This window comes from Doryrhamphus excisus, chromosome 2 (assembly GCF_030265055.1).
Source record: "Doryrhamphus excisus isolate RoL2022-K1 chromosome 2, RoL_Dexc_1.0, whole genome shotgun sequence".
Lineage (NCBI taxonomy): Eukaryota > Metazoa > Chordata > Actinopteri > Syngnathiformes > Syngnathidae > Doryrhamphus > Doryrhamphus excisus.
In genome coordinates this window covers 5,635,597-5,662,370 of record NC_080467.1, presented here as the reverse complement: position 1 = coordinate 5,662,370, position 26,774 = coordinate 5,635,597, and the positions used below count along the sequence as shown (strand labels likewise).

The following is a 26,774-nucleotide window of genomic DNA, read 5'->3' as shown; positions in this document are numbered from 1 at the left end:
TTGTATTCACTTCCTGTGTTGCTCTGTTGTGTTTTCCGTTGCTTTCCATTATATCCCGTAACTGTTTCCCATTTTGTATTATACCTATTTAGTTCAGGTGCGTGCTCCTTTCGTTGTTGGGTCATTGTCGTTTTTATGTTGGTCGCAATAAATAAATTTTTACCTGCAATTGGGTCCTCATCTCTGCATCCTGGGGTACCGTACAATTTGTTAAAAACTAAAACTAAAATGTATTTCCACAGGAAATAACAGTAGTGTGTTATTGTGGTAAGGTAGCTAGCATAGTAAATAGCTCAGTAGCGCCCCCAAAGACCGGAAGTAGTAATGGAGTTTGATGGTGTGACTAGCTTCATGCTAATTATACCATCAAAGTCCATCAAAAGTATCAAAGTAAAGTATCACCATCATAATGTGATAATTATGTACTTGTATAATGTACATACAAACAAAAGAGCAAATAGGTAACAAAAAGACTAGCTTGTGATTGTGTTTTACAGTAGCTAGCAAAAGCAGATAGCTCACTAACGCGCTCAAAGATTTGGAGTAGTAACTGACTTCATCAAATTGGAAAAACACATTTAAACCATGTATGAAGTCGCTTTGTAATAAAATTTTACATATACCGTGCAACCCCCCCCCCAAAAAAAAACAGCTAAGAACACTCTGAAGTTACTAAGTTCATTCATTTTCTACCGCTTATCCTCATGAGGGTCGTGGGGTTGCTGGAGCCTATCCCAGCTGTCTTCGGTCGAGAGGCGGGGTACACCCTGGACTGGTGGCCAGCCAATCACAGGGCACATATAGACAAACAACCATTCACACTCACATTCATACCTATGGACAATTTGGAGTGCCGCCTCAATGCAAAATGTAAATGTTTTTTTTTTTATTATTATTTTTCAAGTGTTACTGGGAAAAACAAACAAAAAAAGCAAACAAAAAAAGATTGTGTGCATATTTTGTGTGTATTTTTTTTTTTTTAATATATGTCTGCACCAACTTCACCACAACAAATTCCTAGTATGTGTATGATCATACCTGGCAATAAAACAATTTTTGATCAGGAGTGGAGTTATGCATCTCTTGACTTTTCTACAAAAGAAGTAAAAATCACAAGACATTTTAACAAATTATTCCTTTTAATATAAAAACAAAATACCAACCACACTACACTAAAAAAATGTTAGTGTTGAACAACGTTCATTTTTTTATTGAAAGAAAAAAATGGACAATCCTTACAGAGACAGTGGAAGGTATTTCATTGAAAACTAATTTGAGTTCTAGGAATCTGAGGGACCTTGTTTTTTTTTGGTACGGTATTGGAGCTGCCTGCTGCATGCAACGAAGTGAAAGTGGGGGGCTACGTCTACATTACGGAGAGAAAAAACGTTAAAGTTAGATAATAGTAAAAACAATAGCTTGGAACGTGTAGGAATGTCGCCATTGCACCTTTTAGGGCACATGTTGCTGACCATGACGCATTGGCACATGGGAACATAAAACGATAAAAAAAAAAAAAGTAGTTGGGCTTTCCGCAGGGAACGTAAGCTCACCTGGCCCTGACTGAGTACTTTGCATTACTCGCATTAATTATAAAAACTTTTGAGCTTATCTCCACTTTAGCAACGTGGTGAAGCCACGTTCTGTTAAATATCCTTTATGGGAAAAATTCCACCTGAGGTATCCAATACGAGGAATCGGATTGAGTGGAGTCCACTCAGTCAAATTCAATTCATATTAAAAATGTGAGTGTTCTTCATCTATTTCTGAAATAATTGCTCCATTTTAGCTCGAGGGAATATTTCCTCACCAAAGATTTTGATGCAAAACATAATCAGGAGCTGAATGAGTGATTAGTGTGAAAATAAGACATTTGCGCTCTTGACTTGACCTTGTGAGACCTTGGGAGTCTCCAGTGTGATCGTATGAAGAACAAGGAAAGGATCAGCAGTCATGTCAGGTTGGTTGGTTGGTAGTGACACGCCTCTTTAAGTCCCATTCAATGATGAAGAGGTGCTGCCCTCCGCTTACAAAGAGTTTTTCTCCGGGTCAAAGAGCGCCGTGAGCCCCGCCGACTCCTCGCTGCTCAGCACATCCTTGTCTGCTTTCACTTTCTTGAAAAGCGATGGAAGATTCCGGATATGGACTTCTTTCTTGAACTGCTGGCACAGAGCTTTCTGTTGGCAAAGAGGAGATTTTTTTTTTTTTTTTGTGCTGATTATCACACAAAATTGTCCAACACGCCCTTGAAACAATCTGCAGAGTAATGACTTGGCCAGGTGTCTCAAACTTGCGGCCCGCGGGCCAAATGCGGCCCGCAAGACATTAGTTTGAGGCCCCCACCTTGATACCAAAGTTTAATGTTGAAATGACAGCTTAAAGCTGTGTGCACATCGGACACAATTAACATGATTTTGCCCCGCCCATACTGTTAGCCCCGCCCTGTTTTGCTTTGGATTAGCAATGAAGCTAAAGGCTTATGACGCTGGGTACAAATAAATGCAGGAAATGATTTGGAATAAAAGGGAAAATACACGTCAAGATAAAGCATCTCATCAAACATGTTGTTAAAGTTACGACGCTGCTCCCAGATGGAACTGAGTACGATGCTAACTTGCTAATTGGGTAAAATTATTAAGTTTCATTAATGTTCATGTTAAAGGTTAAATAACTGTTAATACTGTACATTTGAATCTGAAAAAAATAATTTCTCTACCAACTGTATGTGGTTTCTTACGTTTTTCTTATTTGCTGTTTTACTATTATTTTACTTATTACTGATTGATTGATTTATTGTCTTTATTCTTAATTTCTTCATTTATTTTTATCTTATTTTGTGTATAGAAAAATAAAAATTAAGATATTTGAGAACAGTGGAATTTTTTATTAGATATTTTGGTGTGGAAAACCGGAACCAAAGTACTGAAAAAGTGTAGTAGTGAGTATGTAGTGAGTGTAGTGAGTATAGCAGAAGCAAAAGCATTGAAGATAGTTTTTTTAATTGATTTTTTTTCCGGTTTTTAATAAATGCTTTTTTTTTTTTTTTTTTTTGAAAACCTGATGCGGCCCGGCTTCACCTATTTAATGAATATTTTGATGTTTTTTTATCATTCCTGTGACAAATTGTTCAATTACAATATATATATATATATTTTTTTTTTACATTATCAATTTATAACATTTTATGTCATTTTTTCAAATGTATATTTTTTAATGAACATTTTGATTGACCTTTCTTGCTAATAATGTTGAGGTATGTTTTTTTTATCATTCCTGTGACAAATTGTTCAAATAAAATATATGATAAAATACATTTTAATGTAATATTTTTATGATTTTTTTACATTATCAATGTAATTGATTTATTACAATTTCAAGGTATTTATGAGAATTTTTTTTATTGATTTTTTCCCGGTTTTTAATAAATGCTTTTTGGGGTTTTTTTTTGAAAACCTGATGCGGCCCGGCTTCACCCAGAACCTAGCTCCAGTGGCCCCCAGGTAAATTGAGTTTGAGACCCCTGGACTTGGCATTAAAATGTAACAAGGCAACACTGCCACCCGGCGGCCAGATGTGGCATTACCCCAACAGTTCCTCGGATGAGCTTCCTGAACTGGTCTTTCCTCTTCTTTTCGCCAACTTTCTGGGCGTTGGGGTCCAGCAGCCTGCGGTCGTAAAGCTCCAGGGCCTCCGTGTTGATGTCGGGGACCTGGTTCATCACCAATCTCAGCTCCGTGTAACGAGGACGCTGGGAGAGGAGGACGTACATGTTACTGATACCCGAGTCACACATGGGCCGTCAGAATGAAAATTAATGGATATTCTAATCTATGCGTTCTAAATATTCACACTGCATTCAAAATGTTTTAGCAAGTTAAAAACTTTCAAGGTGGACGTGAAGTCCAAAGTTCCAAACAGCATTCTAATCAGCCATATTAAATTATCCATCCATCCAACTTCTAAGTCGCTTATCCTCACATGATGGTGGGTGTATGCTGGAGCCTATCCTAGCTGACTTTGGGCGAGACGGAGTACACCCTGGACTGGTGGCCAGCCAATCACAGGGCACATATAGACAAACAACCATTCACACTCACATTCATACATACCTATGGACAATTTGGAGTGGCCAATTAACCTAGCATGTTTTTGGAATGTGGGAGGAAACCGGAGTACCCGGAGAAAACCCACGCATGCACAGGGAGAACATGCAAACTCCGAACAGAGATGGCAGAGTGTGGGATTGAACACAGGTCTCCTAGCTGTGAGGTCTGCGCGCTAACCACTCGCCCACTGTGCCAATTTAACATTAGTTTTAAGAAAAGTACTGAGGAAGAACAAGAAATCCCTAATTAATACTGGAATATTTTTACAATGGCGGCATGGCGGTCCAGTGGTTAGCGCGCAGACCTCACAGCTAGGAGACCAGGGTTCAATTCCACCCTCGGCCATCTCTGTGTGGAGTTTGCATGTTCTCCCCGTGCATGCGTGGGTTTTCTCCGGGTACTCCGGTTTCCTCCCACATTCCAAAAACATGCTAGGTTAATTGGCCACTCCAAATCCTCTTGCCCGAAGACAGCTGGGATAGGCTCCAGCACCCCCCGCGACCCTCGTGAGGAAAAAGCGGTAGAAAATGAATGAATGAATATTTTTACAATCTGCTGTGGGACAATAAAAGCAGCTGCCTGTCACAAATGGCCCTCGAGCTGCAATTTGGACACCCGTGAAGTAAGTAAAGAAAAGAGAGACACGTCCGACGGAGACTCGAACCCAGATCTTGCAGCAAATTATGAGACAATGGAGGTAAAATGCATGCACCGCGTCACAGTACAAAGGTGCTGCATTCAAACCCTCTCCCGAATGTGGCGCCAATGCTCAAAACTTTGTCCTTCTGGCCGGTCCTGCTTGAGACTTACCAGGTTGTCGTAGATGTGCATGGCCAGCTGGGAGAGGCTGGAGTTGCAGACCTCGTGCTGCCCGTGAGTCTGGAGGCCCTTGAGAACACTGACGTAGAACCAAGTGACCGCCTCTGGAAGAAGATGACTTCCGATCACCTGAGCAGACAGCAAACACATGGAATGAAGACCCTTTGTCGTGATACTAATAGCGGCCAGGCAGCCTTTAGTAGCGGCCAGGCAGCCTTTAGTAGCGGCCAGGCAGCCTTTAGTAGCGGCCAGGCAGCCTTTAGTAGCGGCCAGGCAGCCTTTAGTAGCGGCCAGGCAGCCTTTAGTAGCGGCCAGGCAGCCTTTAGTAGCGGCCAGGCAGCCTTTAGTAGCGGCCAGGCAGCCTTTAGTAGCGGCCAGGCAGCCTTTAGTAGCGGCCAGGCAGCCTTTAGTAGCGGCCAGGCAGCCTTTAGTAGCGGCCAGGCAGCCTTTAGTAGCGGCCAGGCAGCCTTTAGTAGCGGCCAGGCAGCCTTTAGTAGCGGCCAGGCAGCCTTTAGTAGCGGCCAGGCAGCCTTTAGTAGCGGCCAGGCAGCCTTTAGTAGCGGCCAGGCAGCCTTTAGTAGCGGCCAGGCAGCCTTTATTTACTCATCTGGATATAGCGATAGGTGTTTATTAGAGAGAAGACAGTGCTTTTGGGTTACCTGCAACATAAAGAACCGTACTTGTTTCTCACAGAGCCCATATTTCAACATATACTTACACATAAATCTTTTTCATATTATGGATTCATATTATTGCAGTATGTTGCTATATACAGTATGTTATACCATGAAATCAATCGGATTATAGGGATATTTGTTGAAACAATGTATAAATTACAATATAATCTGCATTGTTTAAATATATACAATTACATATTAAATGTACTCTGAACCTTTACCATGAAATACATTTGATTTAATTATAATACAATAATATGATATTCATTAAATAATTATTTATATTCGTTCAAATGCATTTGATATTGACACTGGCTGTTTTTATGTCAAATATAAATTAATAATAATAATAATAATAATTTCAGTATATTATTATATATGTCTTTAATTTATTGTAACATTTATTCCATTACAAAAACTGCATTACAATAAAATTTTTATGTAATTTTTAAATGTATATTTTTAATGATTCATTTCATGAATATTTTGGGGTTTTTTTTTATCATTCCTGTGACAAATTGTTCAATTACAATATATGATAAAACACATTTTAATGCAATATTTTTATTATTTTTTTTACATTATCAATGTATAACATTTTTATGTCATTTTTAAATGGATATTTTTTAATGATTTATGTCATGAATATTTTCATGTTTTTTATCATTCCTGTGACAAATTGTTCAATTACAATATATGATAAAATACATTTTAATGCAATATTTGTATTATTTTTTTACATTATCAATTTATAAAATTTTTATGTCATTTTTTAAATGTATATTTTCTAATGATTAATTTCATGAATATTTGATTGACATTTCTTGCTAATAATCTTGAGGTATGGTTTTTTTATCATTCCTGTGACAAATAAAATATATGATAAAATACATTTTAATGCATTAATATTTTTATGATTTTTTTACATTATCAATTTAATTGATTTATTACAATTTCAAGGTATTTATGAGAAAGTTGAGGGAATATATTTCTTTTTCCAAGTGAATAACGCAGCTAACAATGAAATGAGGCTATGAGGAGCTTCCTTTAAGAGTTCAAGGTCACCTTTGGAAGCAAACAATGGAGTAGAAGACACACATCTTTTGGCCTGTGCTGTCTGGGTGCTGCGTTACCTGACGCAGGAGTGTCCAGCAGATGATGGACGCCGTGCGGTGACAGTATGTGGCGTCTTTCCATGATAGCGACGTGAAGGAAAAGGACAACATGGTCATGTAGATGTTCTGCCAGAAGACAAAAAAAATAAAATCTTAAGAAGTTGGAAGTTGATTCCATAAAGAGACAACATGAAACGAGCGTGACAGACCTCATCCTTCATAAGGCTTTTCCCCAGCTGGGTGAGCTCCTCTGTGGGCGGGGCAGTGGAGGACGCTTGCGGTGCATCCATCATGGCGTCCTCCTCTGCACAAAACATTTCCAATGTAGGATGATTTCAAACACGACAAGCACATATTCACCCATTCATAAATTGCTAATATCACACATAATATTGATAATATAATATAAGACACCATCTTACCGTCTATTTCTTCCTTGTTTGCAGCAGGTTCGGGTAGTTTTCGTGAAATACAGCTTACAGCTGGAAAGACAAATTGCCCACATAACGATGGATCAATTAGTCCTGGTGGGGTGAACTTGCAGTGTCATGACGCAAGCCGTACCCGAAACGCCATTGGTTCTGCATATGTGCAAGACCACGGCAGTGCTTCCACGACAAACGCTTATTTAAGAATTGAACCTGTGTTTAAATGTTAAGTAGCGGTTTAAATAACCGTGCCCAGATATTTCCAAAACAAGACCTTGTGCTATGTTCAGGGTCCTCCAATTGAAAAAGCAAGGAAAAGGAAGAGAAGAAACGTACTGATAAAGTCCAGCACCTCCCTGGTGAGCAGGCGTACCAGTTGCTCCTCCAGCATCTCCTGAGTCACCTGACTCTCCTGAGACACCACCTCTTCCTCCTCCTCCTCGTTTTCCTCCCCGCTAGGGCAAATCAATCATGTCCATCAATGTTACGATACTCTATTCGTTCACATAGCTGCTTGGATAATTTCATGTCACACTTACTTGACGGCAGCCCTTTGGTTTACCATCTGCCACTTTGTGTTTAAACGCTGAAGAAATGATCATGTGATGAGAAGGATCGAGCTTCATAACGCCATAACGATTCATGCAAAAAGGACAACACCTGAAGGATGTAGTTGAACAGAGGGCCGAGCAGCGGGCAAAGGAGACTTTCGTGATATTCCACCGGACACGACAGGACCATCTGCCTTAGAAATAAGCGTAGTACGCGTTAAGGAAGTATCTTTACATCCTTAATTATTATCAATTATGATATCCAATACTAGGCACACCCACACAAATCATTTCAAATGACTAGAATTTAGAACCTGGGATGATTTAAATATGCACCATGGATGTTACATTGCAATGCTGCAAAAAACATATACAAAAATAGATATATATTTAAAAATAAATATATGCTGATATATGCAGCAAATAAACCCACAAATTATAATTTAAAAAAATAACATTTTTGTGGCTTTTGACCAAAAGTCCATGTGACAGAACACCATAATAAATATATATAATACATACATTTTTTTAAAATAATTACATTTATTTATTTATTTAGTCAAAGCAAAATCCACTTTTTTATCGCCATTGGAAGTTGAACTTGTCAAGTTGAACTTAACACTTTGTTGGCTTAAAGTATATTGTTGTTATTTTGCGGTTTATATTTTTTGTTTGGATTTCTTTTTTTTAATTATTATTTTATTTATTTATGCACTTTAATATTTTGTATTCATTATATATATTTTTCTTTTGATAGTTTAGTATTTTTTAGTTCATTATTTTTTGGTATTTGTAAGTAAATTTTTTTTTAAATGTATGTATTATATATATTTATTATGGTGTTCTGTCACATGGACTTTTGGTCAAAAGCCACAAAAATGTTTGTTTGGGTTATTTTTTAAATCGCTTTGGGGGGATAATTATATATACTATAATCTATGTTTGTATATGTTTTTTGCAGCATTGCAATGTAACATCCATCGTGAATATTTAAATAATAATAATCACAATAATAATTTTAAAAAGAAATCCAAACAAAAATAACAAAATAACAACAATATACTTTAAGCCAAAAAAGTTCAACTTGACAAGTTCAACTTATCCAGTGGCGATATAAAAGTGGATTTTGCTTTGACTAAATAAATAAATAAAATACAATAAAAATATCTAATAATACATACATTTAAGAATATATTCATAAAGTCATAAACATTACTTCTAATAAAAATGCTTTGTGTGCACGCCCTCGTCAGTAGTCATGTGTGATACTGCCAATTTATTTTCCAATTGGATACTGAATAAAACTCATGGTGGTATCGGTGAAACCGATCCAGTGCCGATGATACTCATGTGTTTGGCAAATTGTTAAATATCGTCTATTTAGAATCAAACCATATCCCTTTAAATAAATAAAAAAAACATTGAATATCATGGTAACTTATTTTGACCAAATCTCAGTGATTTGTTTACTTTGGTTTCCACTGTGTTGCCATTAATCCTATACATGACCTCACATGACTCAAGTATCCAAGTATTGATATTTTGCTTTGAGAATCGTTTTTACAGCCTAAAGATTTGTACAAATCTTTTACATTTTGTGGGCGCCACTTCAATACCGGTACGCGCTATAATACAGAAATGAGGGTACATGACAACAATCCTATTGACAGTGTCCTACCAATCCAAATCATCTATTATGTTGTCAGTGAGGCTCTTACATTAGATCTTATTGGATTGTGATTAGGTGTTTATATTATGTGAACCAAATGAATCAGAAGGCTAATAAATAAAGAACTCAAAAAGAGGATATGAATAATGGGGCGAAGTCTGTGATCCGGCACGTGGTCGAGGGAGAAGAAAGCAGAGGCGGATATTTCTTCAGCCAGCTTGTCGATGTTGAAGAATTCCTGCTGTAAGGAAAGCCCTGCATTCCCCAGGAGGTGGAAGCTGCAAAGGTGAGGTATGATTACGTCTCAAACCATCATGGAATCAATACGGGAGGAAGAATATGGGAGCGTTTTCTTTACCAGGCGTCATACTGCTGGCTGAAAAATCCTTGCATGCGCTCCAGGTTTGTTTTAAAAGTAGGAGTATCGTAAGCGTCCACAAGAGGATGAGCCAGACCTGAAGAACATAAAAACAAGCACAAGGTTTGTCTTTAATGTTTCACCAAAAACTGGGAAGGAACTCACAAAACAGTATATCTTTTTTAGGGACGATGCAATAGAATACTATAGAACAGGGGGTCCCAAACTTGACCAACTCAGGGCCCACTTGAAAACCTAAAAAATGTCCCACCTTTGTCCTATAAACAGTATATAGACGAAATGCTGCGTTGTCAGAGTGCTTAACTTAATAATAATAATAATATTAAATATAATAATAATGTTATTATTATTATTTATATATAATATTGTATCATTAATATATTATTATATTATACTAATATTAATTAATATAATATATATTATAATTGAATATAAATAATTAATATATATAATATAAATTATTATTAGTGTCATAATATTATTAAATATACAATAATATATTATAATAATAACATCATTATATATATATATATTGTATTATTGTATATTAATAATAATAATATTATATATATATTATTGTATATTAATAATATATATAATGTTATTATATTATTATTAATATACAATAATATAATATGTATATAATAATAATAACATTATATATATTATTATTAAGTTAAGCATCATATTATATATATATAATAATATAATATAAAATATATAATAACATTATTATATACACAACATATATATATAACAACATATTACAATAATATTATATTCATTCATTCATTCATTCATTTTCTACCGCTTTTTCCTTACGAGGGTCGCGGGGGCGCTGGAGCCTATCCCAGCTGTCCTCTGGCAAGAGGCGGGGTACACCCTGGACTGGTCGCCAGCCAATCAGTTTTTTTTTTTTAATTAGCAAAAATCTGCTAAATTTGCACTGAATTACTGTAGTAGTAGTAGTATTAGGAAAAAATGGCTGACCAAGAACCAGATTTCTGTCTCCGTCCATCACGTCGTGCGCTCTGGTGTAGGTCTCGCTGAGACGAGCTCTGTTCTCCGGTGTAAACAAACTGTTTTGAGTTCTGTGGCGAGAAGGAAGCGTAAAGTAACCAATGAGCTTGAGGAACATTTTGGTGAACAGGTAAGTAAAGAACGCCATCCACGTACCTGATAAGAGCTAGTAGATTAGGCAGAAAAGCCAAAAACTGTGCGGCGCAGGGGTTTCTATAAATGGGGGCTCCTGATGGCGTGTAACCTACCATGAAGCCTCCGGCTTTGGCGGCATCAAGATCGGCAGGCCAGCGCGCCCGCTTGGCCGCACCCAGCATGGCGTTCAAGCAGAAGCCAAGCTGAGAGAGTGACAGATATGGCGTTGAGACCCAAAATATTGATGTTTTGAAATGTTTTGCTTTGAGATGCGTACCCGCCCCCTGTTGAGGCCAGCTGTGTCTGAGTCTTTGCGCTGCTCGCCGACCACCTGATCGGCTCCCACAAAGGACAGGAAAGCCGCAGGGTTGCTAAGCACCCTGGGAGGAGATATAAACGTCATGCGGCGGCGTCAAAATAACCAAACAGAATCCATCAACTCACTGCTTCATCACGTCTGAGGTCCAGTCGGCCATCACGGAGGCCAACAGTTCATCTATGAAAGCCTTCTGCTTGTCAAAGTCCTTCAGCTCGTTACTTATGAGCACAAGAGACTCCATCAGTGCGCTTTTCTCCATGTGAGTCAGAGCCGTGTCGCTGGAGAACATCTCCTTGACGTGGTTGTAAAACATGTCAAAACAAGGCTGCAACAAGGGCAAGAAAATAAAAAAAATAAATAAACATTTATCCGTTTGGCTTAGCATAAAGCGAGATGCTTTCAATGGCGTTAGCTACCAAAATGAACTGCGAGTAATCCCTGCATATTTTGATGATGGAAGAACAGGCGTGCCTCCTCACGTTATTCACGGCGCGGGTGCGTGGCCCCTGTGTCGGAGCAAAAAAAAAAAAAAAATGTTTGCATGCGGGAAGCTCAGAAAAACTAAATATTTTGGACACCAACCTTATTTTCCTGAGGCTCAAATGTAACAGTTTCAAACAGCTGCAGACACACAAGGAAGAGGAAACAGTTTAACACGCTTGTTAGACTTTTATACGCAAGAGTACATCAGCATTGAAACACAATGCCCAAAACACAACCCTGAGGAACACCTCTCTTTTTACAGAAGAAATAAATATTGAAGGTATTTGCTCATATTTTGGCTAGCTAACATTGATTCACTCATTCTTTTTCTACCGCTTTTCCTCACGAGGGTCGCGGGGGGTGCTGGAGATGGGGTAGTTGTTTTTTGTTTTTATTTTTTTTTATAGTTTTTTTTATTTTTTTTGTTTTATTTTTTATATTTATATAAAATAAAATGTATATATTTATATTTTTTATTTTTTTTGACAGTACAGTTATTGAATTTTGTGTTCACTCTTATCACAGAATTTCCAAAATATATTCATCAATCATTGCTGCTTTTTTCCATGTTTCTCACAAACTCAGTCATGATGCATTCACTGTCTTTAAGAAAGTTGGTTATTTTTTTATTCATTCATTCATTTTCTACCGCTTTTCCTCACGAGGGTCACGGGAGTGCTGGAGCCTATCCCAGCTGTCTTTGGGCGAGAGGCGGGGTCCACCCTGGACTGGTGGCCAGCCAATCACAGGGCACATATAGACAAACAACCATTCACACTCACATTCATACCGATGGACAATTTGGAGTTGCCGATTAACCTAGCATGTTTTTGGAATGTGGGAGGAAACCGGAGTACCCGGAGAAAACCCACGCATGCACGGGGAGAACATGCAAACTCCACACAGAGATGGCCGAGGGTGGAATTGAACCCTGGTCTCTCAGCTGTGAGGTCTGCGTGCTAACCACCGGGTCGCCAATGGACAATTTGGAGTGGCCAATTAACCTAATTGAAAGGAGAAGCTCTCCAATCTCGTTGTACATCTTGTATAATGACAATAAAGGCCATTCCATTCCAAACTAAGTGTGTTAAGGGTTCAACACGGCTTGAATAAACTTTGTATTTCCTGACATATTTTGCATCAACTTTTTTTTTCTAGCTTGGCCTGCAAAATATTATACTTATCTATCAGCATGTACTGATTTTCTACTATCATAAATATTCATTTCATGCAAAGCTAATTCAATATCCTGGACTGACCTTGCAAAGGACTTGAGGCAGCACTTGCAGTCTGTGTTTGACGAACGGGAAGAGCGCCGACACGTTGGTGAGCACGCAGGACATGATGAGAGGATCTTTGGTGTTGTACTTGAGCACAGCCTGCAGCAGCTCCATGCTCTGATCCACGGGGAACTTCTACACAGGACGAAAGGACGCCGAGGATTTATCTAACTTGTCGTCCTGATGTTATTTCATACTTTCTGGTACTGGTTACCTCCTCCTCGAGGCTCTTCAGGAGCTGGGAAACCACACACTCCATGAAGACGCTCTCAGCATCCCACTCCAGCACAGGAGGTGAGTGGAGGGAGCATGGGCCCTCATTGGTCTTAGCTGGAGGAGCAGCATGAGAGAAATGAGCATCAGGACATTTCTTAAGTTGGGAATTTACAAGAACAAAAAGAGCGTTTTACAAAATAAAAGCTCTGATTTGGACTGCACGGCGGTCTAGTGGTTAGCATGCAGACCTCACAGCTAGGAGACCTCAGTTCAATCCCACTCTCAGCCGTCCCTGTGTGGAGTTTGCATGTTGCATGCGTGGGTTTTTTCCGTGGACTCCAACACAAAGCTGCCCAGCGGATGCCTGTCTGTAAATCATTCATTCATTTTCTACCGCTTTTCCTCACGAGGGTCGCGGGGGCTATCCCAGCTGTCTTCAGGGCGAGAGGCAGGGTACACCCTGGACTGGTGGCCAGCCAATCACAGGGCACATATAGACAACCATTCACACTTACATTCATACCTATGGACAATTTGGAGTGGCCAATTAACCTAGCATGTTTTCGGAATGTGGGAGGAAACCGGAGTACCCAGTGAAAACCCACATATGCACGAGGAGAACATGCAAACTCCACACAGAGATGGCTGAGGGTGGGATTGAACTCAGGTCTCCCAAATGTCAGGTCTGCACGCTAACCACTCGACCGCGGTGCAGCCAAATTTAGTATTATTATTATTATTATTCATTCATTTTCTACTGCTTAGCCTCACAAGGGTCGCTGGAGCCTATCACAGCTGTCTTCGGGGCGAGAGGTGGGGTACACCCTGGACTGGTGGCCAGCCAATCACAGGGCACATATAGACAAACAACCATTCACACTCACATTCATACCTATGGACTATTTGGAGTCACCAATTAACCTAGCATGTTTTTGGAATGTGGGAGGAAACCGGAGTACCCGGAGAAAACCCACGCATGCACGGGGAGAACATGCAAACTCCACACAGAGATGGCCGAGGGTGGAATTGAACCCTGGTCTCCTAGCTGTGAGGTCTGCGTGCTAAGCACTCGACCACCGTGCCGCCCTGTGTGTAAATCATGCGGCGGAAAAATACATCGGCGAATCCACGCGCGGATTGGCCGATACCGATTCAAGTAAAGAACGCAAATATCAGCCGGTCGATTTATCGGTCGATCATTATTATCTAGCTCAGGAAATAGAATTTTCTCATATTGACACTTGTTAGTAGATGATAAAAAATAAGTTTATAATATAACTCCAAAATAATAGACAAAATACAATTAAAATGGAAAACAATCTTTTGTCAGTGCAGTACAAGAACGTGGAGGGCCCCGATGACTGGGTTTGCCCTGACCCCCCCAAAAGACACCCCCGTAATAAACCCACAGAGCGACAAGGAGGATATACGTACATGCAGTACTGTCGCTGTCCAGCTGGAATTGCAACCACAGGGCAGCCATCTGGAAAGCCTGCGAGGGGACGAGTCGACACGCGCACCTCACGCCCTCCCCCAGCTGCGCCCGGAAGGCTACGGGGGGTGGGGGGTGGGGGGGGGTAGAGCGACAATACATTCAATGAAACTTAGAAAGATACAAAGAAAGAACACTTGAAGAGCAAAACGGCTTACAGTTAAAGACCGAGTTGAAATCCTCATCGCTGTCAAAGTCCACCCGGGAATACTGACAGCTCGGGTGATCGTTCCTGGATGGGAAGCCCTTCTGCAGAGGAAGATGGGGAAAAACATGAACGGACCGCCGGTTGGGCTTCTGAGTGCTGAGGGTGGCGCTCGCACCTTGACGAGGTTGGTGGTCGCCGTTCTGAGGTATTTGACAGCCACGTCTAAGACGACGGGCTCCTGGGGGAGGCTCTCATGTCTGAAGACGGACGCCCAAGTGGGCAGCGTGGACAACTTCAGAAACTGGGAAGGAGAATGAGGCGGATTGGGATTGATGGCTCACACTGCTTTGGCATACAGAAGCGCTAAATATGCCTATTAGTATATTTGAACATTTAAGTGAATTTTTGTGTGTGGGATTTTTTTTTGCTTAAACTGAGCACTTTCAAGCATAACAATGGCAAAATTAAAATAAAAAAAAATTGGGCGCGCAGACCATCGGGCAAAAAAACCTGGTGCGATCGGATATGGCATAAAGGAGATACGACACTTATAATTTTCAACCAGGAGGGGGGGTGACACCGGTGCCAAGGGGGGTACATGGTCATGTCCTGTTTGACACCCCAACTTGCCAGAAAAAAAATTGTGACGATTGGATTGTGCGGAAGGTACTTATTGCAGATATACATTTCCACTAGTGGGTGGCGCTATAGAGTCTATGCCAGGGGTCTCAAACACAAATGTGCCAAATGTGGCCCGCAGGACACTAGTTTGTGTGTTCATATGGGATTATATCACAGGCCAGACTCATAACTCAACTCATTATATATATATATATATATATATATATATATATATATATATATATATATATGTCTTCTAATAACATAAATCATTCTGTACTACCTTTTTAATATGTTAAGTATGAGACTCCACTATTTTATTGTTCAACATGAAGATTAGGAATCATGCTATGCTAGTTGGAATTAGTAAGCGTACCTTCTGTGCCTGTCACATAAGACCGAGACAGGATTGTTTCCCATTAGATTCAAAAAGCACCACAAATCGATTTCGAGTCCCAGGAGCTCTAGGACAGGGGTCTCAAACACGCGGCCCGCGGGCCAAATGTGGCCCGCAGGACACTAGTTTGAGGCCCCCGCCTTGCGCAAGTTTGATATGGATGCTGTATGGTATCATGTACCCAGAAAAAATTATTACGTTTGATTAATGTTCATGTTAAAGGTTAAATAACTGTTAATAGTTATCCTCCCTATCCGTGTGGAAGTGGTAAGTTTGTGTCTATTTAAGGTTAAAGGAAATAACTTGAATGCTACCGTTTAGGTTGCTAGCTCTCTAGTAGCTCTCTACCAACAGCGATAAAGGAGGGATTGCTGAACCAGATGGTGGAAAACTAAACATTACTGAAGGTGTTATTTTTAACCCAACACTGGACAGTACAGCATAGCGAACAACACTGTACAACGCTACCAATAGATGGGCTGTTTTGGACAGACATTGCCGGTGATTTTCTCTTACCAGGCTGGAATGTGTGGTGAAAGCCAGCAAAGCTTCAAAGTACTTGCTGAGATTTGCAGGAACCTCCACTTTGACATCAGAACCCTGTAAAGATCATTTATTATTTGTGTGCTAAGAACAAACTGATTAAAAAAAAACACACGTCATTCCCGTTTTAGTTTGTGAGGGCTGTTTTCCATCCCAAAATAAACCCTCCTACAATGGGATGGTACCAAGATGGTAGGGCTAGATGACTTTTTGTGGACCTGTGTGGCTACTGGAGCCTTTTGGAATCAGCCTTGCCAAAAAATGCTACACAAAAATTATTCGATATTTTTTCTACATTTATTTACATTCATTCATTTTCTCACGAGGGTCACGGGGGTGCTGGAGCCTATCCCAGCTGTCTTCGAGTGAGAGGCGGGGTACATCCTGGAATGGTGGCCAGCCAATCACAGGGCACATATAGACAAACAACCATTCACACTCACATTCATACCTATGGACAATTTGGAGTCGCTAATTAACCTAGCATGTTTTTGGAAATGTTTTTGGAGAACATGTAAACTCCACACAGAGATGGCCGAGGGTGGAATTAAACTCGGGTCTCCTAGCTGTGAGGCCTGCATGCTAACCACCGTGCAAGCCCCACTTTGGGGATTAATAAAGGTTTGTCTCAATTGTACTTAGATATGCAGTATAGCCAATCAAAAGTGTTTTTTGGTTTGGAACACCACCATGACATTTGAGTGTCAGCACTCACATTCCCATTCCCAAATTGTCCCACTATGGACAATTTGGAGTGGCCAATTAACCTAGCATGTTTTTGGAATGTGGGAGGAAATCGGAGTACCCGGAGAAAACCAACGCATGCACGGGGAGAACATGCAAACTCCACACAGAGATGGCCGGGGGTGGAATTGAACCCTGGTCTCCTAGCTGTGAGGTCTGTGCACTAACCACTCGACCGCCGTGCAGCCCCCATTAAATGATTTTAATGATTTTAATCATTTTTGAACTACGTTTGAAATATGCTAATTTTTACAGGATTATATGAAGAGAGAGATAAATGACAGGATACAATTATATATTGGTATGTAGTAAAAGCTCCAAATCAAGTGAATATCATCTCAAGCGTATTTACAGTAGGGCAAAGTTATTGCCTTAATAACGAGTTCACAGAAATTCCCTTTTTTTTTTACATGTAGTTTGGGAAAACGCCGCAAAGAAGCCATTGCCGCCAATGTTGAACCACAAGCAAGAACATTGAACAGAAAAGGATGAAGAAAAGGCTATTTTGGGAGGTTTTGAATAATCAACCGGATATCCGGTCTGACAAGCGATAGATGCGGTTGCATCGGCGGCAACCTCATGGATCTACAACAGGGGTGCTCACACTTTTTTAGCATGCGAGCTACTTTTAAAATGACCGAGTCAAAATGATCTACCCACTACAAAAATGCAAAACATCTATTTATTGTCAAATGTATTGAGGATTATTTGTACGTACAATGTATGTTGATGTACCTTACATAACCAAATGAGCCAATATTGCAAAACACACATAATTAACTATTAAAATTTTTTGTAATTACCTCCACATTACTCCACATTTCCCTTCTTTGGTACTGCGATGGTAGAATGGCATATGAGGCAAACGCACTTCGAAAAAGACATTGTGAAAAAAAAGTCCACCTCCCATTCCGTATGGAAGTGATATGTTTTTGCCTTTTTACTTGGTCCAGCTACTTCACTCATTTTAGTGGCCATAAACTTTAGCGAGGGCTTGAAATCTGACGCAATTCACCGACTAGCTTAGCACTTTGCATCGCTGTTTACGCATGAGCGGTGACCTAAAGGTCAAAATTCAGTTGTCATCTGACTGGTTGTCCTGTATGTCAATCAAGTAACGGGGATGGATGATAGGCTGACATCGTAAGTTCTGCTGCACTTAGAGACGTTGTTTGATTTGATTGGTCGCCCGAAGGGCAACATTCAGTTGTCATCTGAATGGCTGCCCTGTATATCAATCAAGTGACGGCATTGATGCTAGGATGATATTTTTTTAATGTCACGCCGCGATCGACCAGCGATCGACCAGTACCACCTCCGCGATCGACCGGTAGATCGCGATCGACTTAATGAGCACCCCTGATCTACAAGAATCAGCCACACAGAGCATGTCAAGACCCGCATTGGCAAACTTACCACCAGAGAGATCAGCTGACTTCCAAGAGCACACAGCACTTGACACAACCTCTTCAGGAAGACGTAGCGCCGCTCCACCACCTCGACCGTTCTACAAATACAACCGCACCACCTGATGTAGCGGGAAACATCACCGACCTCAACCTATGTCCTCGTGTCGTCTACTTACTGTCCTTCTGAGGACGTGGGCCCGTCTGCCGACCTGTAAGGAGACACATCCTGGATGAGGCCCTGGCAGGCATAAAGAGGCACGACTCGGACATAAGAGGTACTGACTGGGCTGCAGAGAGAATGTAATTGATGGCCACGTCATCAAACAGCAGCATGAAAGGCTTCCTTTCTTCGAGCCTGCCCTGTGAGACAATGACACAGTGATCAGACATGACGACGCTAAATAACCACCATATCTTCAGAGTCCTCACAGAGACAAACCTTGCGGCTGATGGCGATGAGGAGGCACTCCGCCGCCTCCAACTGCAGCTCTGGTTCACTCAGCAGCAGACATAAGCTCTCCAGGAGACGGCAGTTTCCCGAGGTGATGTACACCAGAGATACCCAGTCGATGTAGCCGGCCAGCGTGTTCAGGGTCGCCACGGCAACTCTGCAGTAAGCTCTGGCCTGGCGAAAGACCAGAGAGGACCATTTAGTGACATTTGGACACGTTGTTTTGATAGCTTTTTGGGTTGGTGGATAAAATGTCCACATGGATGTACGTAGCCTGGCTAACTTTTCCAATGGGAAGTTAGCCTCTGCACACATTGCTAATGGTTCGAGACTAGGTGCGTCCCTCTCGGATTTTTTCACTCAGACTCTGCACATTGTCATCGGGAATTGTAACGTTCCTTACATTAGTGAAGGTGGTGAAAATACCCATACAGCCCGAGTAGCACGCACACAACCACACAAGCCTGCTTAAAAGCTAACTAACCCCCGCTAGCTTCCATTCACGCTCCGTGTTTGGGTCGGGAGGGGCCTGTTTAGTGTTTGTATCCTGCCACCATTGAGTCATCTGCTGGGGAAATACTCCCACCCCCCATGAACGCACCACCCCCTCACCATGACAACATACATTCATGTCCAGTATATTGCCTTTTTATTCTTCAATTCCGTTATTCCGCCTGGAATTGTGAGCGGAAAACATAGGGCCCTAAATCGGTATATTATTATATATATATTATTTATTGTACATTTATGTAGTGTTATTTACATCACATGATAAACTGTACCAGTAACATAAAAGGTATTCAAGTATAGGCTACCCTGATTTAATGGACTGTATCACAACATAGTTACAAACGTATTGACAAAGAAATATTAAATGATACGTTATTAACATATATCAACAATTAATACACTTCAATTAATACATTAACACCTACATATGTATACATATACACAATTCATCAATAGTCATAATTATATTCATAAAAAATACCTGGACATGGATCATTTTAAGATTATATTTTTATTGAAAACATGTTAACATTCATTATTATAGCATGCTTATATTACTACTACTAATAATAATAGCATTATTATAAGTGACTTCTTCAATAACAATAATAATATTATAATATTTAAATAAAATATATTAAATAAATATTATTATTATGTTATATTATGTCATATTATTATATTAAGTGACTTCTTCAATAACAATAATATTATAATATTTTAATAATATTATATATGAAATAAATAAACATTATATATTATTATATATTATAAAATATTATATATTAATATAATTAATATATATATATGTCTATAATATTATTTAATAAAATTGTAATTGTGATAATTAAAACATTTATATTTTCTAAAATGTTTATTGTTTAACAACAATTATGACATAATATTTATTCATCATTGCATTTGAACTTAAATATTCATTATTTATGATGTTATCATTAATAACTAATAATATGATATAAGCATAAAAAACAGTTGGGAATTTAGTAAATAAGAAATCAACAAAAATAAATAATAAAACCAAATTTCAAGAAGACATAAAAATGAACTGCTCACCTTTAGTTCATGTTCTGGTGACCCTTTCTGGAAAAACAAAAACAGAACTTAGGACACGTGATGACCAAAGTGCTGAGTTGATATGCCTAGAAATGGATTTTCTTTTAAATACCAGTTTTCGGTAGTCTTCAATATTAAGATGGAGAATGGCCATCAGGAAGCTGAAGATGCTCTCCATGTTCTGCGAGAGCGTCTGCTGGATGTCTCGTCGCCGCTGCTGCGGAAGGGTCTGGAAGGTGATCACGTCCTCCGCCAGCCTCAGCAGGATCAGCATCACCAACTCCGTCTGCGCCTCCTGTCACGATGACCCATTACCGATAAATGCTCCTACAGCGCAAACTCCAAACTTGCACAGTTGGGATTTGGAGGAACAACATGCCTGGACAGCTGCACAAAACTTGGTGTTCAAGCCTGACATTTGAACCTCTAATCTTTTTCTTTGGCTTTTCGTTGGATTGCTATCATGGATTAGATTACGTGACGTCAAAGGAATGACTTTTGCTTTTTTATTTAGCTTTTTTCAACACACAATAATGTGCTAGAAGTTAAAGGGGATTCCTGTATTGAGTTGAGGACTCCTATAGAGCAGCGACACACAATAACTCGCACAAAGAAAACTTTCTACATCTTCCAGAATCTGCACCTATTCCAGCTGTATCTCCTTGGATTTCCAGAACGGTCTGTTTCAATTTATTGCACCCACGGCCCACCTCCGGGGACGTGCACTCTGCTGTGATTGGTACCACTCAGCCAACCAGGGCACGCCCATATAAGGAAGTCGGTGTTAGAAAAAAATACAACAAGAAAATACAACCAGAATACTACATTCAGGAAAGTGGAAAAGCATTATAGGTTCTATTCTTTTTACACTTACACAAAAGGTAAGCATGTCAATGCTTGGATGTTTTGTTATTACACTTGTTTTTCACTGTTGAACTACAGCAGTTAGCTTCTTTTTACACTTATGTACAGTTAATAAAAAGGGTTATGACATGACCGTTTGACCCAGGAACGGATTGATCCTATTTCCATTATTTTCTGTTCTATTTTCATTTAGAGTGGACTCACCCCTTGGCCAGACAAGCTTTCCATCTCTTCGAGCATGTTGGGCCAATTCTGTGGCCATTCTCTCTTGATCATTTCCACGACCACGCGGGACAGGACATCTTTAATGTAGCTTTCCTCCTCCAAGATGGAATGCGTACCCTGGTTGCAAACAGGAGTCAGTTTAATCCTGACGTCCAAACAGTACTGCACAAATCCCCTTACATTTAATAGCAGCTGCATGGTGCAGTCTTTTACTTGGACTTTTTCTTGTTGTTGCATATCGTTCCATCGGAACCTGCAAGGAATAATAATCCAATTCAGAGTGCTCATTGTCATCAAGTGAATATTTGATACACTTACTTGATGACATGCTCCAAAATCTGCAGCCCAAAGTGCCTGATGACAGCTGGATGGGCTTTGTCTGCTAATCGTAAGCCACAGGGGACACACAAGGCACTTTTCTCTTTAAACTCCTCAAAAAACTGCAAAAGGAGACAACAACATTACCGTGAATGCACGTTGTGATGCAGCCCTACATGTACACACACACAAGCTAGTTTCCTATGTTTGTTGTCTGCTAATTCACTTAAAATATTGAGCATTATCAATTGGTTAATTTATTTGATCGTAATTCTGGAGGCAAAAATGTCTGACATCCACCATCTTTTATTCCAGTCTGATGCATGAATGGGTTGAATTTGAGCTCCCCCCCCTTTTTTTGTCCACTCAGGACTCAGTCTGCATTTTAATTTAACCCATGAGGTAACAGTTTTTTTCAAGAAACTATTTACACCTATATATATATATATATATATATATATATATATATATATATATCACTATATTGACAGTTACTATGGTACCCATTATGTCATTGTATTGTCATATCACCTCATACTTTGGTACAGGACAAAAAATAAAATAAAATAAACCCATAAATTACATTATGGAAAGCAGGAAGTGAACATATAAAGTTAAATAAAATAAAGAAATAAAGAAAAATTAATAAATAAATAAATAATAAAAAATATAAAATAAAGAAATAGAGAAATAAAGAAAAAAAATTTTTTTTAATTAATTAAAACAACAACAACAACTTAAATTACATTAGGAAAGCAGGAAGTGAACAAATGTAACAGTTACTGATTGTAAAAGTACCAGATGGAGGGGTAGGATTTAATAAGCTTTGCTTCTTCCTACTCCTTTTGGACATGTGGAACTGTGAACTGATTATGTGATGCATTCAATTGTAATCTGATGCATGTTCAAATGAAATAAAACCATTACCATTAATCTCTATGATGTGTTAAATTCAGCAATGTTGTTTGTCGAAATTTTGCATGGTTAATACCAAAGCGGAAGATTAACCGTCATGATAAAGTAAATAAAACCTTCAAGATGAAACAGCCTCAATGCACAAAATAGTCATCAAACTTCCATGTTGGTCATCTATAATGCAAACAAAGCAATGAGCAACTTTATGCTGAGGCTCCTTTCTCCTCGCGCCGTGAGGCGTTCAGGCACACTCGTAATTGTGTTACACGCCAATTGTTTATCGTTTTTATTCACGTACAGCCAAGCTAGGCCCTATGACAACCACATCATGACTCATAATTGTCGGTTGCTTGTCTTGACACTGCCCTTGTTTACAGACATGTAAAAGGACAGCGATGGGTGACAGCCATACACGCCAGTTATCTTATTCGGGCCGAACGCACATTTGAGACATTTTTCCATAGTTTTATTCCCTAATTACTAATTAAATCAGGTCAAATCTGTATTTTAAACCATCAGTGGTTACATATACTAGCCGGGGTGGTGTTATGATATGTTTGGGTTTCATTTTGAAGCGAGCTGAAAACAGTCCCTTTAATGCTAGCGTTTGAATGAATGTAAATCAGCATTGGGCTAACTCAAATCAGCATGCCAGGCTAACTCACCAACATCTGCTAATCAAGGCGTCTAAATCAGCCGTCGTAAAAAAAGCCAATAATGTAAATATATTAAGCTCCCAAGCATGTTGATACTGTATTGCTATTTACCTACGAGGTCATTTTCTTTTATAAGCAATAAGTCTAAAACACAAGACTAGTTGAGCATGCTAGCAAGACAGCTAGCAAAGGAGTAGAGCTGCTACCTTGAGGGCCTCCAGGCGGTAAATTTGGCTGGATTCTACGTCCATGGTCACATTCACAGCTTTGATGAGCTGCTCGCATATTGCAGCCACATGATCCGCCATGTTTCACGGAGCGTTGGGCACCGGAGGGTAACGATATTAGCCACGACCAACCACCTGCTGTCGGATGCTACTTGCACGCTCAAAGACACAGTCAACGTGCAAAAAATGTGAGCGTGTCCCTTTCGCTTGCCGTAGAGTGGCGTTTCTGGGGGTTGTAGTTCTATGTACAGATCGTCTATGACGAAGAGGACTGCGAGTTGATGCAATGATTTTCTACACTTCAACAGTACAAAACTACTTCAGAATTACTACCCTTTAATGCAGGGGGGTTCAAACTTATTCCAGCCAGGGCCACATAGTGAAAAATGAAAATGTGCAAGGGTCACTGTGATATTTTGTAAAGCAAAATATTGAGATATGCTGACAAGTTATGCAGTATACAGTGCAAGAATGGTGAAACGGCCCATTAATTAATAATGGGTTGCGTAGGTGCTGGAGCCTATCCCAGCTGTCTTCATGCAAGAGGCGGGGTTTAATAGCATCAACTTAGCATATGTTTTCAATTTTTGCTATTTTTTTACATTTTTTTTAATGTTTAAACTTTCATCTTCAATAATCTTTCATTAATTGTCTTCCAGTAATATTATGACTTTATTCCCATAATAGTCTAACCTTTCCCAACATATTTTTTGTTGTTTGTTTCTCACAATAACGAGTTTATTGTTATAAAATTACATCTGTTTTAGGTGTTGTGTTTTCCCAAAGATTCTTGTTATTATGACTCTATTTCCATAATATGATATGAGGAGAAATATACAAATATATAGGTAAATACAAATTAATAAAAATTAATAAAATAATTAATACATAAAATAAATTTGCTAAATACAAGGATGAAGAGTCTTGAACCAGTCATGATGTGCTATATATATATATCACTATATTGACACTTACTATGGTACACATTATGTCATTGTATGGTCATATCACCTCGTACTTTGGTACGTGACAAAAAAAATTAAACATTTTACAAATTAAATACAAATTAATAATAAATTAATAAAATAAATTAATAAATAAAATAAGGCAGCACGGCGGTCTGGTGGTTAGTGCGCAGACCTCACAGCTAGGAGACCAGGGTTCGGTCCCCGCCCTCGGCCATCTCTGTGTGGAGTTTGCATGTTCTCCCCGTGCATGCGTGGGTTTTCTCCGGGTACTCCGGTTTCCTCCCACATTCCAAAAACATGCTAGGTTAATTGGCCACTCCAAATTGTCCATAGGTATGAATGCGAGTGTGAATGGTTGTTTGTCTATATGTGCCCTGTGATTGGCTGGCGACCAGTCCAGGGTGTACCCCGCCTCTCGCCCGAAGACAGCTGGGATAGGCTCCAGCACCCCCCGCGACCCTCGTGAGGAAAAAAGCGGTAGAAAATGAATGAATGAATAAATAAAATAAATTTGCTAAATACAAGGATGAAGAGTCTTGAACCAGTCATGATGTGCTATATATATCACTATATTGACACTTACTATGGTGCCCATTATGTCATTGGATGGTCATATCACCGCCTACTTCGGTATGAGGTACATTATTAAAAAAAAAAATAAACCTTAAACTGTATTATGGAAAGCAGGAAGTGAACAAATGTAACAGTTACTGATTGTAAAAGTAAACTGTATTATGGAAAGCAGGAAGTGAACAAATGTAACAGTTACTGATTGTAAAAGTACCAGATGGAGGGGTAGGATTTAATAAGCTTTGCTTCTTCCTACTCCTTTCGGACATGTGAAACTGTGAACTGATTATGTGATGCATTCAATTGTAATCTGATGCATGTTCAAATGAAATAAAACCATTACCATTACCATATTTTGACTTCATTCTCGCAACATTGTAGCTTTTTTCACAAGCTATTATTTATTTTTAGTGGAATATTTTTGCGTGCCAATACTTGTTTCAGTATCAACGCTTTGACTTGATTATCAATAAATAATATAGGGCCCTCAATGTTTGGTGAAGTTGGTGATGTATAAGGTTGAAAACGTATTAAAACACTTGCTCTGTATTTCTGTTGTCAATATAGTAGTATATCCATACACACAAACAGTAGAGGGAGTTGTTATGGAGCGGAGAGGGGGCGGGGCTAGGATTCCACAGCGGCCTCCTATGCTCCTTTCCTCCTCCTCCCAACACGTCACTCTGGGATCGGCTGTGAGCTAACGAGCACCGCCGTCCACCAGCGGAGTTTGCTACCTCTTTTACCATCGCCTTCTTGAGGGTAAGTAACACTTAAACACACCTAACGTAATCGGGTGTATTTTAATTCATTTTAAATATGTCTCTAATCCGAAAAATGTTATTTTGAAAGCCAAGGTGACGAATGTGTCCGAAGTTGTTAACGCGATGCTACTCAACTCCAGCGGAAACTTTGATAGGCCTTGTTTGGTGTGTTGCAACAGGTCCGGTAGTGATTATGTATGTGATTATATGATACATATCATTTGTTTTGTGTGTTTTTATCATGACAGAACAAGAGAATCCAGTCAGGATCCACCCAGCCAGGAGAAAGTCGCCTTGCCCAAAGCGGCTTCACAGAAGGCTGTGGGGATTAAAGTCGCTCCGCTTTCGTCGAAACTGCCAGTGGTGCGGATTCATGCATGATTGTTAGCTCAATGCGGTACGAAGCCAAAAAAATGATGCCGGTGAGTTTAAGACTTTTGTTGTCTACTAGCTTCACATTTAATTCCTTTTTGGGAATATTTAACAACCTTAGGACGACATTTGTGTACACTTGACGTGGCGAATCTGCTCACTGCAAACACAGACAGTTGTGAGCTACCATTGACGTAACATCGCGTGGATGCCCAGCCACTGTACGTGACGTCATATATTTGTTTGGTGACATCATGTTGACACTGTCAATCTTGCTAGTAGGACAGTATTACGTAAAAATGTATTTTA

At 39.6% G+C, this 26,774-nt stretch overlaps 2 protein-coding genes across 3 annotated transcripts in view; one reads left to right on the top strand and one right to left on the bottom strand.

Moving 5' to 3' along the window:
* Positions 1 to 1,120: 1,120 nt before the first annotated feature.
* Positions 1,121 to 23,988, bottom strand: LOC131118540 (exportin-5). The gene is made up of 33 exons (XM_058064640.1): positions 23,771 to 23,988; positions 21,994 to 22,115; positions 21,856 to 21,928; positions 21,655 to 21,792; positions 20,699 to 20,881; positions 20,587 to 20,613; positions 18,991 to 19,176; positions 18,835 to 18,911; positions 18,728 to 18,760; positions 18,559 to 18,649; positions 16,372 to 16,455; positions 15,013 to 15,138; positions 14,848 to 14,938; positions 14,632 to 14,748; positions 13,196 to 13,311; positions 12,961 to 13,116; positions 11,801 to 11,839; positions 11,635 to 11,724; positions 11,344 to 11,543; positions 11,177 to 11,279; positions 10,921 to 11,102; positions 10,735 to 10,835; positions 9,724 to 9,820; positions 9,508 to 9,643; positions 7,806 to 7,904; positions 7,685 to 7,731; positions 7,482 to 7,600; positions 7,140 to 7,199; positions 6,927 to 7,021; positions 6,736 to 6,843; positions 4,917 to 5,054; positions 3,584 to 3,748; positions 1,121 to 2,177 (listed from the first exon to the last, which is right to left on the bottom strand). Exons 1-33 carry the CDS (start codon positions 23,870 to 23,872, stop codon positions 2,028 to 2,030), a joined length of 3,651 nt encoding a protein of 1,216 aa, XP_057920623.1. The 5' UTR covers positions 23,873 to 23,988; the 3' UTR covers positions 1,121 to 2,027.
* A 2,017-nt stretch (positions 23,989 to 26,005) lies between these two features.
* Positions 26,006 to 26,774, top strand: part of tp53bp2a (tumor protein p53 binding protein, 2a) — a 42,082-nt gene continuing 41,313 nt past the window's right edge. For both annotated transcript variants that reach the window (XM_058058475.1, XM_058058468.1), the window contains exons 1-2: positions 26,006 to 26,091; positions 26,342 to 26,515. In XM_058058475.1, the coding sequence (XP_057914458.1) occupies positions 26,471 to 26,515 (45 nt within the window). In that variant the 5' untranslated portion in view covers positions 26,006 to 26,091; positions 26,342 to 26,470. The remainder of the gene's footprint in view (positions 26,092 to 26,341; positions 26,516 to 26,774) is intronic.

What these genes read in the sequence shown, in the direction of transcription:
- LOC131118540 (XM_058064640.1), bottom strand. Translation starts at nt 23,872, where the DNA reads ATGGCGGATCATGTGGCTGCAATATGCGAGCAGCTCATCAAAGCTGTG. An exon ending in TGCCTCAAGTCCTTTGCAAG is followed by an intron (nt 11,840 to 12,960) that starts GTCAGTCCAGGA and finishes GTGTGTCTGCAG; the next exon opens with CTGTTTGAAACTGTTACATT. An exon ending in AAAGCCTTATGAAGGATGAG is followed by an intron (nt 6,844 to 6,926) that starts GTCTGTCACGCT and finishes GTCTTCTGGCAG; the next exon opens with AACATCTACATGACCATGTT.